This window comes from Penicillium waksmanii (assembly GCF_028829765.1).
Source record: "Penicillium waksmanii strain IBT 27052 chromosome Unknown utg000004l:1.0-5674109.0:1.0-5678898.0, whole genome shotgun sequence".
Lineage (NCBI taxonomy): Eukaryota > Fungi > Ascomycota > Eurotiomycetes > Eurotiales > Aspergillaceae > Penicillium > Penicillium waksmanii.
In genome coordinates, this window is record NW_026643251.1 from 430,888 (window position 1) to 448,114 (window position 17,227).

At 50.1% G+C, this 17,227-nt stretch overlaps 5 protein-coding genes across 5 annotated transcripts; 4 read left to right on the plus strand and 1 right to left on the minus strand.

The window, feature by feature from the left end:
- Nucleotides 1-391: 391 nt before the first annotated feature.
- N7481_003029 (putative sister chromatid cohesion protein Mis4) lies at nt 392-5,889 on the plus strand (the record flags this gene model as incomplete). The annotated part of the gene is made up of 4 exons (XM_057262248.1): nt 392-542; nt 639-828; nt 902-1,035; nt 1,100-5,889. The coding sequence occupies 4 exons, from the start codon at nt 392-394 to the stop codon at nt 5,887-5,889; spliced, it is 5,265 nt and encodes a 1,754-aa protein (XP_057123909.1).
- Nucleotides 5,890-6,803: 914 nt separating this feature from the next.
- On the plus strand, nt 6,804-9,079 carry N7481_003030 (putative NADH-ubiquinone oxidoreductase 64 kDa subunit; the record flags this gene model as incomplete). The annotated part of the gene is made up of 4 exons (XM_057262249.1): nt 6,804-8,187; nt 8,253-8,549; nt 8,602-8,985; nt 9,063-9,079. 4 exons carry the CDS (start codon nt 6,804-6,806, stop codon nt 9,077-9,079), a joined length of 2,082 nt encoding a protein of 693 aa, XP_057123910.1.
- A 976-nt stretch (nt 9,080-10,055) lies between these two features.
- N7481_003031 (glucose-induced degradation complex GID8) lies at nt 10,056-11,406 on the minus strand (the record flags this gene model as incomplete). Its single annotated transcript, XM_057262250.1, has 4 exons — nt 10,056-10,577; nt 10,802-10,997; nt 11,245-11,324; nt 11,392-11,406. 4 exons carry the CDS (start codon nt 11,404-11,406, stop codon nt 10,056-10,058), a joined length of 813 nt encoding a protein of 270 aa, XP_057123911.1.
- A 330-nt stretch (nt 11,407-11,736) lies between these two features.
- On the plus strand, nt 11,737-13,568 carry N7481_003032 (uridine kinase family protein; the record flags this gene model as incomplete). The annotated part of the gene is made up of 8 exons (XM_057262251.1): nt 11,737-11,952; nt 12,011-12,144; nt 12,222-12,366; nt 12,423-12,465; nt 12,522-12,635; nt 12,696-12,737; nt 12,793-13,024; nt 13,085-13,568. Coding segments are annotated over 8 exons (1,410 nt in total), but the record flags the coding sequence as incomplete, so codon positions are not given.
- A 774-nt stretch (nt 13,569-14,342) lies between these two features.
- On the plus strand, nt 14,343-16,607 carry N7481_003033 (pre-rRNA-processing protein ESF1; the record flags this gene model as incomplete). The annotated part of the gene is made up of 2 exons (XM_057262252.1): nt 14,343-14,412; nt 14,485-16,607. The coding sequence occupies 2 exons, from the start codon at nt 14,343-14,345 to the stop codon at nt 16,605-16,607; spliced, it is 2,193 nt and encodes a 730-aa protein (XP_057123913.1).
- Nucleotides 16,608-17,227: the final 620 nt, after the last annotated feature.

The following is a 17,227-nucleotide window of genomic DNA, read 5'->3' on the forward strand; positions in this document are numbered from 1 at the left end:
GATTGGAGATGGAGCATACTTTTTTTTATCGCACGGGCCACTCTGCGATACCCCGGCGGTCAGACGCGGCAGATCTCCGGGTTGTCTCCGTCCGCGCGGATTGGAAATGATGGCAGTAGGAAAGGTCCAGTGATCATCGGAGGTTCAACTTCAACTTCACCTGCCCAAGAGCAAGAGCAAGTGCAAGTGCAACTACCCAAGTGCGATGGCGTAGTTTCCTCTTCAGCAACTGCCATGTCGCTGTGTCGAGTCGCTCCTTCCCTTCCATCTGCAACTAGCGCCTTCCCTATTCACCTCATTCATCCACGGTCACGGTCACGGTCACGCCCATCGGACAAAGAGAGGCCCAGCGCCAACGCCAACCCTCGCGCCAGCCCCGTTCTCCTTCATCATGGACCAGAATGGACGCCAGCAGGTTCAGGTCATCATCAACCCTCATCCCCAACCCTCCAATATGGCCTTCATTCCGCAATCCCGCCCACTCTCCGTCGATGAGGCCTTACAGTATTCCTCCATGTCCAGCGCGCCGGTCTTTGGTCTCGGTCAGTCAATCCGAACAATGAACAATGCCCCATCCCTCCAACTCTCCCCAATATATCTGCGCAAAGAATCCGGTCACTAATCTACTGCGAATGTAGACTGTATAATCCGTCCTGATGTCGGTCGACCCTCAACGACCACCTCTATAAACCATGTGCTTCAAGCCGGTCGCAATACGTTAAAAGAGCTGGATATAGAGATACAGTCGGGTCAGGATGAATCAAGTCGTTTGGAAACCTCGCGGGAATATCTCCAACAATTGCTGGATGGGGACCAGCTGACCGAATTGTAAGTTCTCTTTCTTTCCCTTTAAGGTTGGACGTATTGGGCTAATCTGATCCGCCTCTTTCCCTTCAGCAAGTTCAAGCTTCCTCCTGCCCTCACTCGCGATCAACCCCTCGACTCTGGCGCCCCCCCATGGCCCTCCGACGGGACGCAGTCAGTTAGGCTCTTTCGCGAGGATGATGCTGAACTCGACGGATATAGCCTTCAGATGTGAGACCAACCAAGGCCATTACTTGATTTGAGATGAGGTTCAATTTGGACTGACCAGAGATAGATCCCGAGTTATCTTCACCAAAAGTCAAAGCGGAAGTCCAAGACCCCGTTCCAAGAGCGACTTCGACTTTGAATCATCATCAACAGCCAGTGACTCCGAACAATTCCAAACCGCCACTCTCGACGCCAAACCTCTCCTCGAGTGGAGTTTCCGTGGTGATTCCGGTCAAATCTTCCGAGAAAACCGCCCAAAAGTCCAGTGTTAAACAGAAGTGGAATCACGGCGACGTCGATATGTCAGGCATCCGACTGAAAGATCAAAAGGCCGAGGCGGACGACGCCCTTCTCAAACTCCAGGACCTCCTTCTGGAAGTATTCGAGGCCGAGGATCAAATTGATCCGGAGATGACCGTTGCTCCGACATCTGACAAACCGAATCCGACGTTCGTGAACACGAGAGCACTCGAGGTGCATGGCATGATATTGTCTTCCGATGCCCATAGCAGTCTCCAAAGGGCCATTCGAAAAGTGGCTAACTTCGACCGATTACCAGACATTCCATCCGACTATCTCAATCGAGTCCAGAAACTGTGTGAAAAATCTATCATTGCTTCACAGGCCCCGGATTTGAGCTTAAATGATCCGTCTAATGAATCGGAAGCACAAGAGTGGCTCTGCAAGGTGGATGATGTGCTGAATGCCATGCTTGCAATTGGCACTCTCTTGCAGACCATGTCTGGACGGCAAACAGAGCGTGATCTTTGCCCGGAAGACCTTATCGAAGCCATTCCCAATGTATTAAACCAGGCCTTTGATCACTGCATAATTCCCGCTGTGGAGGCACGAGCTAATGGCAAGGACGCGGAGCGCTTTGGTTTTTTCTCGGCACAAAGACGCTTCATCGGAAGTCTGATCAATCAAAGCAAGAAGGTCCTCACTCTTTTCGCGGACTTCTTGTCCCGAATTGAAGTGTCGGAAGGCACGATCACGGCTGTCGAGTTCTTTGCCGCCAAACTCATCTTCGTCGAGAATGCACACAACGATAAAGAATCAGCTGTCGGTCCTCAAAAATATGAATCTGCAAGACGTGGAGCGATGGATGTGCTTGCAAAGATCTTCTCCCGATACCCGGATCAACGCCCATTTATATTGGATGAAATTCTCGTCTCACTTGAAAAACTTCCCTCGACGCGTCAAAGTGCTAGACAGTTCAAGCTTGCAGACGGTAAAAATATCCAGGTCTTGACTGCGTTGGTTCTTCAACTCGTCCAAACCACTGCCTTAGAAGTTCCCCGGGCATCCAAGACCAAACGGCGGCTCCAAGCACCAGGCAATGGCGACGATGACGAATCTATGGGTGATGGCAATGGGATCAAAAACGAGGAGTCAGATGATGATGATGATGATGATGATGATGACCTTGACGAGTCTTTAGAACGCTTGGCTGCCAAGGTCAACCGACTCTACGATAATGCCTCGCGCAGTGCGCAATACATTATAAAGTTCATTGTTCAACGCGCCATGACCTCAACAAAAAGCGGCGATCAGCCATACCGCAACATTCTTGATCTTTTTACCGAGGATTTGATCAACGTTCTTGGATCAACTGATTGGCCGGCTGCTGAGCTACTTCTACGCATCATGGCATCACACATGGTTGGTATCGCAGATCTTGATAAAAGCCCAGCTACGGCCAAAAGCATGGCTCTCGAATTGCTGGGGTGGATGGGTTCCGCAATTTCCGACCTCATGGCCACTGCTCAGCATATGCTTCCTGCCTTAGACGATTCCGAGAACGAGCTTACCGATTACCTCAAACAGCAATTTGAGGACTTTGCTTCTCGCGCCCTTCACCCACAAGATCTTGTTGCTCCAAGCGGACCCTATAGGATGGTTCTCGAATATCTTGCTCAAACTAAAAATTCTGACTATTCCCAACTGACGAGTGCACGGGGCTTCTACCTGGCCCAGTGGGCCAAAACTGTCTGCACACTCTATTACAACGCCGAGGATAATGAGGAATTGGCACACGACGAAACGACTGATGAACTAGTATCCCTCCTTTCTAAATCATTCTCCGATTCACGCTGGATGGAAACCCACAAACAATTTGATTCTATTTCGAATGTCCAAGGCAGATTTGCCTACATTCTCACCGTCTTGACCTCAAGCTTTGGCAAGGCATTCGACACAATCTTGAAAGTGCTGCTGAACTCAATCGCCAGCGACCAGGCCAAGGTTCGGAGCCGAAGTTTGAAGAGTGTTATTTACATGCTTGAAAAGGATCCAAATCTACTTGATCGAGATACTTCAGTCATGCGGGTCATTCTTCGCTGCACGACGGATGCTTCGCCTATGGTTCGAGACTCTGCGTTGTCTTTGATTGCCAAATGTATCGGGCTCAAGCCAAAGCTGGAAGAAGAAGGGTGCCGAAGCATCCTTGCCTGCGCCACAGACCAAACTGCCGGTGTGCGGAAACGCTGCATCGGACTTTTGAAGGACCGTTACCACAAAACTACCCGCCATGAGCTTAAGCTGGCTATCCTTGACAGTTTTCTCCAAAGTACTGGTGATCATGAAGACAGTGTGGCGACCTTGGCACGTCAAACATTCGAAGAGATTTGGCTGGTTCCATTCCACGAATCAATTGACTCTACCTCCGATGGGCCGAAACTGAAGCTGGCTCTTGGAGAGCAGGTGGGCTTGATTGTGAGCCTTGTTCAGCGCAGCGATTCTGCTCTCGAGTCCCTCAGCGCCTGCTTGCGAGCTGTGCTCTCCGATAAATCCAAGTCGGCATCTTTGAACTTCAAGGTTTGCAAATCCATGGTCGCAATCATGTTTCAACGACTCGTCGAAGATGCAGACGCCTCGGGCAAGGAGTTCCAACAGGCTCTCCTCCAAACAATCACCGTCTTTGCAAAGGCAAATGCGAAACTGTTCAGTCCCGATCAGTTGGAGGCATTGCATCCCTACATTGGCCATCTTGCGACAGCAGACGATCTTTTCATTTTCCGATCGGTTGTGGTCATATATCGCTGTGTCTTGCCGCACCTCTCGTCAGCGCACAACACTCTTCTCAAGGATGTCCAGAATGATCTTTTCAAGAGTGTGGCCAAGCTTGCCCGCGCTGAGCTGAACGAAGTTATGGCGTGTCTCTGGACTATCAATAGCGTCCTGCAAAACACCGATCGATTGGTCAAACTGACGGTCTCGGTTCTCAAGCCATTGCAAGAGTACAAGGGAATAAAGGACTTGTCAACGGAGAAAAATGCCGGAATTTTGGCTCGAGCCAAGAGTTATATTCGAATTGCGGGCTGCGTGGGGCGACACTGTGATCTTGAAGAATATTTTAACCACTTCAAGAAATCTTTCCCGACTTCGACCGGACGTACCGTGGCTGATATTATGGTCGACTTTATTCTCCCTTTCACCCTTTTCTACCAGCCCTTTGAGCTGCGAGTCATGAGTCTCGAGAGCTTGGGTTCTATATGCCAATCTTGGCCCGGTCAGTTTGGCCGGGAGCCAAGTCGAAAGACCTTTGCTCAAGTATTTAAGGAGGACGCTCCTGGCCTTCACAACATTGTGCTTCGCTCGTTTGCGGATTTCTTTGCCATTCACGAAGGCAGGACCGAAAAGTCGGTTATGCCAGCTGCCGAAACCGCTGCGAAGGAGGATTCTACTCGATTGGGCGGGTCACTAAAAGCTAGCGACAATGACGGGGCCGCTGCGCTGATTGCTCAACACTTCTTGAAAGACATGCTCAAAGTGGCACAGTCACGACAGGACACCTATGCTCTGACTGCCATTGAACTCATTGCCAGCATCAATCGACAGGGACTTGTGCATCCAAAGGAATGTGCAGGGGTGCTTGTCTCGTTGGAGACCTCAACTGTGCCGGCTATCGCCAAGGTAGCATTTGATACTCACAAAATGCTGCACTCACAGTACGAATCGATGTTCGAACGAGAGTACATGCGAGCTATCCAAGAAGCCTTCTACTACCAGCGCGATATCGTTGGCGACTCCAATGGTGCAACGCCCAGACCCTATGTGGCGAAACTAGCCCCGCTGTTCGACATCGTTAAAATCAGCAATAGCAAGTACCAGAAGAAATTTCTCTCGAACTTGTGTTCCAAGGTCGACTTTGAGTTGAAGAAACTCGACACTAGTGGAGACCCACCAGAGCATCTCCTGCTATCCCGCTTTATCTCTCAAAACCTGGCATACTTCGATTACGCTCAATTGGCCGAATTGGTTCCTACCATCGCAGCCATGGAACGCATCGTTTCGTCTACGGGGACCGTCGTTGCTCATGCCATCGAAATGGACATTTTCCCCAGTCCCATCGGGCCCCCGATGATTGAGACTCCAGCCGGCATGGTGGGTCTTGCTACGGAGACCCCAATGCCGACGGCTATGCCTCAGCAGGTTGACCCTGCTACGCTAAGGGCATTAGCCACTGCCGCTGCCTCCCTCCTAATGCTTTGGGAAGCACGAACCTACTTGCGGCGCCTTTACAATGCCAGTTCCCATACGAAAGACAAAGAAGGCAAGCCTGCTGCGAAAGAACTCAACAAGCCCGCGAACAAGGCCCACGGAATCACGGGTGATAGATTCTGGGAAGCCATAACCCGAAACATGGCCGCACTGGACAGTCAAGAATCTATGCTGGCCAAGTGCCGTGAATTTTCGACTCTGCTCGCCATTGATGAGGAGTTCAAGGTGGACCGTGGTGATGATGCTGACGGGGACCTGGACGCTATCGGTGAAGTCGACGACATGCTGGCTACTCCCGGTGGGGGCCCGACCTCCGAAGCGCAAGAGCTCTGTCTCCAGTACGGGATTCAATAAGCGGCCGAAGAGTCGTAAGGACTCTGTTGGCAAGAAGAGGTCTAGCCATGAGCCCGATGAGCCTTGGGGTTAATGAATGGATCAAATATGGAGTCTTCGATAATGATCGGTGCGATCTAAATCCTTTTTTTTCTTTTTTTTCCTGGAGCATGGAGGTCATACAAATTTTTTTAACTGCATATCAGGCGAGGCTGGCGTTGACTTTTTCTTTTCTCTATTTTCTTTCTCTTTTTATTTTACATGATGGTATTTATGAGGAGCTTCAAGACGGGTGGCTGGTTGATGTGATACATCCTCCTCTTTTTTTCGTTTTCTCTTTTTTTTCTCTTCTTTTCTTCTTCGATTCATGTTATGCATCATGCGGCGCTGTCAGGGCGGTTCTCTTGCTTCTTTGCTTGTGTGGGGCTGCTAGGCCGGATTTCCTCGAGCTTCACCTTATTTTCCGTTTGATGTATATAATAGAAAGAATCAATATCACCTTCACCCTTAACATACATACCCATGGGCCATCGCGAATATCACCAATATCACCAGTCTACGGAGTGTTTAGTCCCGTTCTCCTTATCTTCCTCACCGACGCTGTTTTCTGTTTAGGGCTGCTATCGGGCGTGCCGGTTTCCGGCCCACGTGATTGCCAACATGACGTCGACTGAGTTGGCGCCGCGAATGTCCGCAATGTCCCTAGCATCTGGACATCTTTTTCCTCTCTTTCCACGTACTTTCTCTCGTACCTTTTTTGTCTTTACATACGTCCGTTGCGTTCTCAGGTCGTTCGCTTCATATGTATAGGGCTCCGTTGTGAGATCTGCCTTATCTTTCCTTGGCATACGTTAATCTCCCCGGGCTCCAGCTCCAGCTGCAGCTGTAGCGACAGCGACAGCTTCTCCAGATAGCCGGTACTCCTGCTGCCCAGCATGAGCGCGGCGTTGTTCCGGATTCGACCGGGCGCCCCCGCACTGAAGGTGATTGGGGAATTCTCAGCTAGAGTAAATGCCCCCAAACAGCCATTGACAGCCAGGATTATCCCGCTCTCGCGATCCTTGCAAACCACCACCCGCCGCCTTCCGCTGCAACAGCAACATCAACAACGACTCGGAACTGCATTTTTTACCCCGGTCTCGAAAGTCGCCATTCCGATCCGGTTCAAATCTGACGATGCCTCTGCGTCTGTGTCTGCCACTACTACCGCCGCCGAAACTGCTGCTGCTGCAGTCCCTCTCAAGGCCCGAACCCGCGCTGCTCGGATATTGTCCAAGGTCTTCACGTTTTGCGGTTTCTTCGTCATCACTTCTGGAGTAATTGTCGCCGGATTCTTCGTCTACGATGCTAGCACTTATCGCGAATCTTCTACTGCGGAGGATATCCCAATCTCGGAATTAGCCCTGAATCCGCGCCGCGGCGGACCGAAGAACCTCCCGATAGCGGATTTCCTGGTCGGCGACTACGACTCGGAATCAATGCTGGAACAAAAGGATAAACCGCGTCTTGTGATTCTCGGAACAGGCTGGGGCAGTATTGCTTTGCTGAAGAACTTGAATCCTGGAGATTATCACGTTACTGTTGTTTCGCCGACGAATTACTTCCTCTTTACGCCGATGCTGCCGTCCGCTACGGTGGGCACATTGGGTCTTCGATCGCTGGTTGAACCTGTTCGTCGTATTATCGAGCGCGTTAATGGTCATTTCCTCAAGGCTTCTGCGACGGATGTGCATTTCTCTGAGAAATTGGTCGAGGTTTCGCAGGTTGGAAGGGACGGTCAGCAGAAGAGCTTTTATCTGCCGTACGACAAGCTTGTTGTTGGCGTTGGCTGCGTGACGAATCCTCATGGTGTCAAGGGTCTGGAGAATTGCAATTTCCTGAAGACTATTGACGATGCGCGCCAGATTAAGAATAAGGTTCTGGAAAATATGGAATTGGCTTGTCTGCCCACTACGACGGATACGGAGCGTCGTCGACTGCTCTCTTTTGTGATTTGTGGTGGTGGACCTACCGGTGTTGAATTCGCGGCTGAATTGTTCGACCTGCTGAATGAGGACCTCCTGTACTCTTTCCCGCGTATTGTTCGGAATGAGATTTCTGTTCATATTATTCAGAGCCGGACTCATATTCTGAATACTTATGATGAGGCTCTATCCAAATACGCTGAGGGTCGCTTTACTCGTGATGGTGTTGAGGTTCTGACCAATGCCCGTGTCAAGGAAGTGCAAACGGACAAGGTTCTCTTCAGCCAGGTTGAGGATGGAAAGACTGTTGTCAAGGAAATTCCTACTGGATTCTGCCTGTGGTCAACTGGCGTTGGTAAGTGCTACGACCAGACCCAACCCATTTCACGAAACCACGTACTATACTAACGCATCTCCAAGCCCGCGCCGAAATTTGCGAAACTCTCTCAAAGAAACTAGAAGGCCAACACAACAAACACGCCATCGAAACCGACTCCCACCTCCGCATAATCGGCGCACCGCTCGGCGACGTCTACGCCATCGGCGACTGCTCTACCGTTCAAAACAACCTCGCCGAAAACATCATCCGCTTCCTCCGCACAATCGCCTGGGAGAAAGGCCAAGACCCCGAAAAGGTGCACCTAACCTTCTCCGAATGGACCGACGTCGCAAACAGAGTGAAGCGCCGTTTCCCCCAAGCAACCAACCATCTCCGCCGTCTGGACCGCCTCTTCATGCAATACGACAAAGACCACTCCGGCACCCTGAGACTACGGCGAACTCTCCGAACTCCTCCATCAAATCGACACAAAGCTCACCTCCCTCCCTGCGACCGCCCAGCGCGCTAACCAGCAGGGCGTGTATCTGGGACAGAAGTTGAGCAAGATCGCCGCGGCCTTGCCGGGTCTTAGGGCTAATGAGATTGACTACGGTGATCTCGACGAGGCGGTCTACCGCGCTTTCAAGTATAGACATCTCGGAAGCTTGGCTTATATTAGTAATGCGGCTATCTTTGATTTCGGCGGGATGAGCTTTAGCGGTGGTGTTATTGCTATGTATCTCTGGCGCAGTATTTACTTTGCTGAGAGTGTTAGCTTCCGGACTCGTTGTATGTTGGCTATGGATTGGGCTAAGCGGGCTTTCTTTGGAAGAGGTATGTTTCTCCTTCCCCTAAATATCTACCCCCAGGGGTCATGTCAGTTTCGATTTGACTAACGATTCTTTTATCAGATCTCATGAGCTTCTAAATCTAACATCATAGCTTGATCTTGTATCCATTGATGTGATGGGTTTCCTGTTTTATTTCATTTCCCTTTGTTTTTTTTTCTCTCTCCTATCGAGCCTGAGGCTTTGAAACGACTTTCTATTTCTTTTTTTTTTCCATTTCCTCTTCCATTTATCCCGTTTTCGCTGGCTTAGAAGTCGTTCTTGGACTTGAGTACTGCTGCCATTGTATCTTGCATCGGACCGAACTGATTGATCCAGGGGTCATGGTGGATTCGCTGCTGCTTGTTAGCTTATTTTCTCTGTGTACTGTGCCTGCCTATACTAGAACGCATTAGCTGCTTCTGCTTTTTGTGTCTTCCATTTGTGACTACGCATGCATATGAATTGGATCGGATTGAATTTGCTTATATTCGTTCGTTGGCTACATGACATGACATGACATGACATGGCTGCTGGCTTGAATACAGAGCAGATTGGAAAATATCATATCTTGACCTGTATCCGAATTTTGGAACCATTATGCTCGATAGGATGCGTAGATAGGTACTAGTAGGTGTCGGCTCGGCCAAGGAGTATGGCAGACACGTAGACAGACAGCAGTTGAAATCGAACAGTGCTCGAGACCCTGGCCAGGGGGGATCATTTCGGGCGCCAGTTCACCGGATGAAGAGAGTACATAATGTCTAGGCCGATGATCCGTTCCGACTGGGCAACTATGAAGGACTTTCGGGTTTTCAAGAAAGCTACGAATGCATGGCAATTTACTTTGGAAAAAATGTGTAAAATCACAGATGACTGTGCATCAGAAATGTATTAGAAGTAAAAAGGGAAACCCCTTTAGAACTCCATCAAAGAAACCATGTTCGTACCCCGAGCGCCTCGCTAAAGATCCACAAGCAGAAGCCAGACTGTGCAGTTAGAAAGAAAAAAAAAATCGAGAGAGCAAAGCCTAGCCGACCTGGGCAGGCCAAAATAAGACGGAGGAATCAAAGATCATCATGAGATCATAGGGTCGACGTCGCCATTGTTTGACATGACAGCGTCACTAGCTCCATTGCTAGCGCCATTATTGGCATTGGAATTACGGGTGCTGTCGTGAGTCTCGTTGATCAGACCGATATCCAGTTTATCAGGGATATCCTTCTTGGTCTCGCGGGCTTTGTTCTCTGCGAAAGCGCGGAGCTTAACCAGGCCACGCAGGCGCGCCTCTTTACGAGCGCCTTGATTCTCGAGAATTGCCTCGTTGACTCGCGTCGCGATGTCCTTACGTAGAGCTGGGTCAAGGAGGGAGGCAAGACCGGGTGCCAGGTTGTCACTGGGGAAAATCAGGAGTGCAAGAGTCCGCTCCAAGTCCTCTAGGAACTGTGGATTGGTTGGGGCTCGCGGGGCTAGTTGCGACGTCGCAAACTCCAGGGCCGGGCTGATGTCGCCGTTGTGAGTGGAGGTGCAGGTGCGGATTAGTTCAATCAACTGCAGGCGCAGAAGGGCGAAGTGGAGGGATTGGTTCTCATCCAGGATCTAATTCATCTCGTTAGCCTTGGCACTTTGTAAAAAATTTGCAATGTGCTTTGGTGAAAATTTTTGAGATGTGAATTTTGCTCATACTGAGGACTGAAGATGTTTGTTTTTCCGCAACTCCCCGGAGGGTGTGTAGGAGTGGTGCATGAAACATTATAATCATAGCAAGATGGGGGATGGCGGAAATGGTTTATGGTGCAAGTGGAAAGGGAGGAAGGTCTTACCTGAGGGTTCAGTTCATTGATCTTCTCGATCGCCAGCTGGATATTACCCGAGTGGATGGCAGTCCGTATCTCAACCCGTTCCTGGATCGAATCAAGATCCGTCTGGAGTTGGACATTGGCCTCGATCGCAAATTTCTTCGCAGCACTGGGGTATCCGTTGGTGATGAGGTAGTCCATGACCAGATAGTTAATGTCACTGCAGTTCACTATTAGCAAACTGTTTGCCAAAATGTGTGATATGGCAATAAGATGAGAATGGGGCAAGCAGTTCAGATAGACAAGTCAATAGTTTCTCCTCAGCGATTTTCAGAGAGATTCCCAACTTGATTTTCAAGGTGCATCATGTCAAGGGCAGACCGACTCAGGTCAACCGAGTGGTCGAGTGTAGGGGGGGAGGTGAAAGGATATGTCGGACCCGGAGGACCCAGAGGAAGGCGACTCACGTCTTGGATGGCTTGACCTCGTCAACCTTCCGCTCGAACTGATGCCATGTTGGCGTAGCCGTCGAGGGAGTGCGAGACATCTGTGCGGTTTGTTAAACCAAAAAAAAAAAATAACCACGAGCGAGAAGACACGCCGGGCATTCATACAAGATTAGCAGACATTGCTGAGGAAACAGCTAGCTGCGAGAATGTAGAAGCTATCCGTGAAGCTCAAGAGCGGCCCAAGAGACGACGGCCATGGAGAAAAGGCTGAACGCTGGAAGGAGGAAATGCTCTGAAGCTGGAAGAGATGAAGAAGAAGAAGAAGAAGAAGAAAAAGTTGGGAGCTCCCGCGGGTGCAGAAAAAGTGACTTGTGCTTAGTCATTCGCAAGCGAACGGATCCCGCGCTAAGCCCAATCCCGGGTCCCAGACAACTGGGGGTAGAACGGTAACGTGACTTCGATTGAAGAGGCTCGCCTTGAGACAACCTCCAGTTTGCGTTCCACCCAGTGTGCCCCAGTGTGTCTCCTGGTGGTGTGAACAAAGAACAGGGGCCATGGAATCGATTTCTCCCTTTCATACTCTCACCCAGGGGGGTGAACTACTCGCCACCATGGCAGGATCTGAGCATCATCGGTATCGCTGGTTGCTCTGGCTCGGGTAAAACCTCGGTCGCTATGGAGATTGTCAAGTCTCTAAATTTACCTTGGGTGGTAATTTTGTCGCTGGTATGACCTATATGACCTACAAAGTCTAGAGGGAGAAAATTGCATCTCTAACATGTAGTTGCAGGATTCCTTCTACAAGTCGTTGACCCCCGAGGAACACCGCCAAGCACATGCAAATCAATATGATTTCGACTGTCCAGACGCATTTGATTTTGATGTTCTGGTCGACACCCTTAAAGACTTGAAGCAGGGGTGAGTTGTAGGGTGGTGTATTTGCTGTCAAGAATAATATTTTTGTTCTGGTTGATCTGACCAGAATCTGTTGGCAGCAAGAAAGCCCACATCCCAGTGTACTCCTTTGCGGAGCACCAGCGTCAACCTCAGACGACAACTCTCTATTCCCCGCGTGTAATTGTCTTTGACGGTATTCTGGCACTGCACGACCCCCGCATCGTCGACCTCCTTGATGTCAAGGTGTGTTTAGCTGCTTATCTTCGCGGTTGAGTTTTGACTAAACTTACCCCACTTAGATCTTCGTCGAAGCCGATATGGACGTCTGCTTGGGCCGCCGCAGTAGGTGCTTCACGCTGTTTCTCTCATGAATAGATCTAACCTTGAGACGAATTTAGTTCTCCGCGATGTCCGCGATCGAGGTCGTGATATCGAGGGCATCATCAAACAGTGGTTTGCATTTGTGAAGCCTTCATACACCAAATATGTGGACGCTCAACGACAGGTTTCGGGTATGATTTGAATGACTTTTTTTTCTTTTGAAATTGTAAAGAGGCTAATGGCATCCCCAGATATCATCATCCCTCGAGGAATTGAGAACTTGACTGCTATCGGTAGGTGGTCTCGTGACACCCTTCCGAGTCCGGCCCTCATGCTAACTCTGCCCAGATATGGTCGTCAAGCACATCCAACGAAAGCTCCAAGAGAAGTCTGAACAGCACAAGGAGGTTCTCCGTAATCTCGGACTTATCGCCGCCAAAGTGGAACTGCCACCGAACGTACATGTGATGTCCTCGACGCCCCAATTCGTGGGCATGAACACCATCCTGCAAACTCCCGAAACCCAGCAGGACGACTTTGTCTTTTACTTTGACAGACTCGCCTCAATCCTGATTGAAAAGTATGTTTCCACTTCCTTGTTGTTGGGACTTTACTAATCTTGTATCGTGTAATTCTCTAGGGCCCTGGACATGTCGCCATATACTCCGACCACCGTGGAGACTCCCCAGGGTAACAAGTACCAAGGACTGAATCCCAACGGTATCGTTTCCGCAGTTGCTATTCTACGCGGTGGCTCTTGTCTGGAAACAGCCTTGAAACGAACCATCCCGGATTGCATTACTGGTCGGCTTTTGATCCAGACGAACGAGACCAGCCAAGAGCCAGAACTTCACTACCTGAAAGTTCAGCCAGGAATTGAAGATCACTCGATGGTCATGCTTCTGGACCCACAAATGGCCAGTGGTGGAGCTGCACTTATGGCTGTTCGGGTCTTGATTGACCATGGGGTACAAGAGGAGCGCATTGTCTTCGTTACCTGCGCCGCGGGAGAAACAGGATTGAAGCGATTGACGGCGGTGTACCCTAAGATCAAGGTTGTGGTTGGTCGGATCGAGAACGAGGCTGAGCCGCGATGGATGGAGAAGCGCTACTTTGGTTGCTAATGCGTTCTCCCGAGTAAACCAGTTGCTTCCATGTTACTACCTAACGAAGTACATAAACGCACGTTGCATATATGATGTTCATTACTCATTGAATTATTTTGCTAGCGATACTACATTCACTATCTAGATCAAATCCTAAAACGCCGCCAAACTCAACTTGTCAGTAACCTTGGGTAAACCTTCAACTTGGGATTGTTAAAATTTCCCAGCTACTAGTAGTACCTAGTAAATTCCAACAATGCCTACTATCTAATTCCGCGGGGGCGTGCCCATGGGATCTTGTCCTGTATCAATCTCATGGTACTAGTATCTACTACCTAGGTATCTAGGTATGGGGTCCATGTTCGATGGATCCCAACTCAATATATATTTCTGCCTGTATAGTGGATCTGAGCATTTCACTAACTCCAATTTACCATCAACTCCAGTGCTGTATAGTACTACCTACTACCGACTGCCTAGATACCACCTGAGCAGATAATCTTGAAAGCTCCAGGGCTTCAACCATAGCACTAATGTTGTATTTATGTACCGTGGTTCGTGTAGAATACGCCCAGTTCGGAAATATGCGATGCTCTTTCCGTTTTGAGCGAAATGGCACGTGCACCACGACCACATGCACCGCCTTGAAAAACCGGCAGAAAAAAAGAAATTCGTCTGTCCGCGCACCGAATCGTTTCTCCCCATTCACGCGATTGACAATCAAGATCTAATCTTTCGGCTTCTGTTAAATTGTGTTCGCTCTGTATTCTGAATATACAGGTGCATTCCACAATGGCAGGTCAAGACAAAAAAAAGTCGAAGAAGGCTGGCAAAGCCAAAGGCGAAGCCGGTCCAGTGATTAGTACGTTCTATGCAATCCCCAAATTCGCTTTCACAATGGAAAGAAGATTCGCTAACTTGTCGAAATTTATAGCCGACCCTCGATTTGCCAATATCCAGACCGATCCCCGCTACCGTCTTCCCAGCAAGCGCCAGACCCATGTCAAACTCGACAAGCGCTTTCAGCACATGCTTGAGGATAAAGATTTCTCTCGCAATGCTGCTGTTGACCGATATGGACGCAAATTGGCCCGTGACGATACAAAGAAACAACTGAAGAAGCTGTACCGTTTGGACGAGGATGAGGATAACGAGGAGGAGCAAGAGGAAGAGGAGGAGGTCGCAGACAATGTCAGCATTGACGATGACAAGGACGTGCGGAAGGAGCTGAAAAGGATTAATGAAGGACGCTCGTACGATCCTGCTCGTGATGGCGGATTTTCTGACTCGTCATCTGAAGAGGAAAGCTCGAGTGAAGAGGAGGAGGATGAAGAGGCGGAATTCGATGAAGACGAAATCGAATTTCCCGACCAGCAGCAAGCCAATGTGCCTCTTGGAGATGTAACGACCCGGATAGCAGTCGTCAATCTGGACTGGGACAACATTCGTGCCGAAGATCTTATGGCCGTTTTCTCAAGCTTTGCCCCGACTGGAGGACGTGTGCTGAAGGTTTCCGTCTACCCAAGTGAATTCGGAAAAGAGCGAATGGAAAAGGAAGAGATCGAAGGACCCCCTCGAGAGATCTTCGCTACGAAAAAGGAGGAAGAGGAGGAAGAGGATCTTGACTCGGACGAGGAAAAGGAGGAAATCAAGAAGTCCATGCTGAAGGGTGACGATGGTCAAGAGTTCAACTCTACAGAATTGCGCCGCTACCAGCTTGAGAGACTCCGCTACTACTACGCCATTCTTACATTCTCCACCAAGGAGGTGGCCAAGCATGTCTATGACCTCGTTGACGGCGCAGAGTATCTCTCCAGTGCCAACTTCTTTGATCTCCGCTTCGTTCCCGATGAGACCGATTTCGACGATGACAAGCCCCGAGACCAATGCTCTCGAATTCCCGATGACTACAGACCCAGCGATTTCGTCACCGATGCCCTTCAACACAGCAAAGTCAAGTTGACTTGGGACGCAGACGACAAGGCTCGCAAGGAGGCGCAGGGACGTGCGTTCCGTGGCTCGCGAAAGGACATTGATGAAAACGACCTGAAGGCATACCTTGGCAGCGACAGCTCTGACAGCGAGGACGATGAAGATGGCGGAGTGGAAGTTGTTGATAATACTACAAACGAAGGCACATCAAGCAAGCTCTCCAAGCGGGACTCCGAGAGACAGCGCATGCGGGCATTGCTGGGTCTCGGCGCGGAACCCACGCGCTCCAAGTCCGATGGCCCCGTTGGCGAGATGGAAGTGACCTTCACGTCTGGTCTGGCTGGCGGTCACGGCAAGGATACCATTTTCGAGAACGAGCCAGAGATCGAGGAGAGCACTGTCGACAAATACGTGCGCAAGGAACGCGAGCGCAAGAAGCGACGAAAGGAGAAGCAAAAAGCCAAGCGTGGCGACGATGCTGAGGATGGAGAGGACTCGGATAATGGCGCAAAGGAGGAGGAGGATGAGGAGGTTGCTCCGGCCGAGGTAACCCAACCAGAGGAAGACTTGGGCTTCAACGATCCCTTCTTCGACGATCCATCCGGCAAAGCTGAAGCCACATCCCGCCGCAAGGAGGAGAGGCGTAAGAAGCGGGAGGAACGTGCTGCTGAAGAAGCTGCCTCGGCTCGCCAACGGGCTGAGCTGGAGCTTCTCATGGTGGACGACAAGCAGGCAGACATCAAGCACTTTGACATGACTGAGATTGAAAAGGCCGAGAAACAGGCCAAGCGGAAGAAGGGCAAGGGCAAGAGCAAGAGCAAGGAAGCTGTTGCAGTCCCGGATGACTTTAATGTCGATGTCAGCGATCCCCGATTCGCCCGCCTGTATGAGAGTCACGAGTTCGCGATTGATCCTACCAATCCCCGATTCAAGGCGACATCCGGCATGAAGGCCCTGTTGGACGAAGGCCGTAAGCGCCGGCGTAACCGAGATGACGGTGAGACCGATGTGGCAGGAGAGCACCGGGACAGCTCGAAGAAGCAGAAGAAGGCATCAAAGGAGGCCGGGTCCGAGGACCTCAAGCGGCTGGTGGACAAGGTCAAGCGGCAGTCGAAGAAGGCATGAGCGCAGCTGCTGGTTAGCTTTGCCTATTGTAACTACGGGACCACGATATCAAATCTGTATGGATAGAATTGGACAGATCATATCTTAGCGATTGTTTTGCAGATCTCATGCCGTTTGCATCAGTAGTTTTGGTTGCAGAGACCTGGAAGTGGTTATGTACTCTGTACGGGAGTACATCCAGAGTACATACATACTTTCTCGATGGGATCTCATGCAGCGTAGGCAGCATTAGTAGTGAAGCTGTTCAAGAGAAGAAGCTGGTCCTGAGGCAAGTCTCCCACCGCGTAACCATGCAGTCAGTCAGTGGTTGATACTGTGTCACCTGGCATTCACCGCTCTATTACAGACAGTTATCTAGTGTATATTGATAAGTAATGTCCAGCCCAGTTCAGTTTATTTGAATTCTTTATTTACTGAACTTCTCTCTATGCCCAGGTGTACCAGGTATCAAGTGGTGGTATAATGTACCATAGTACCCAGCCCAAGGGTACTTGAGTCATTCACAGGATAGACCTCTCCCACCTCTCTCACTGTCTCCTAGGGTATCTTGATCTTTATCTTACTCTCTCCTTCACCTACTTACTGCTCATGCAGTGTCACAAGTGAGGCTGATGATCATG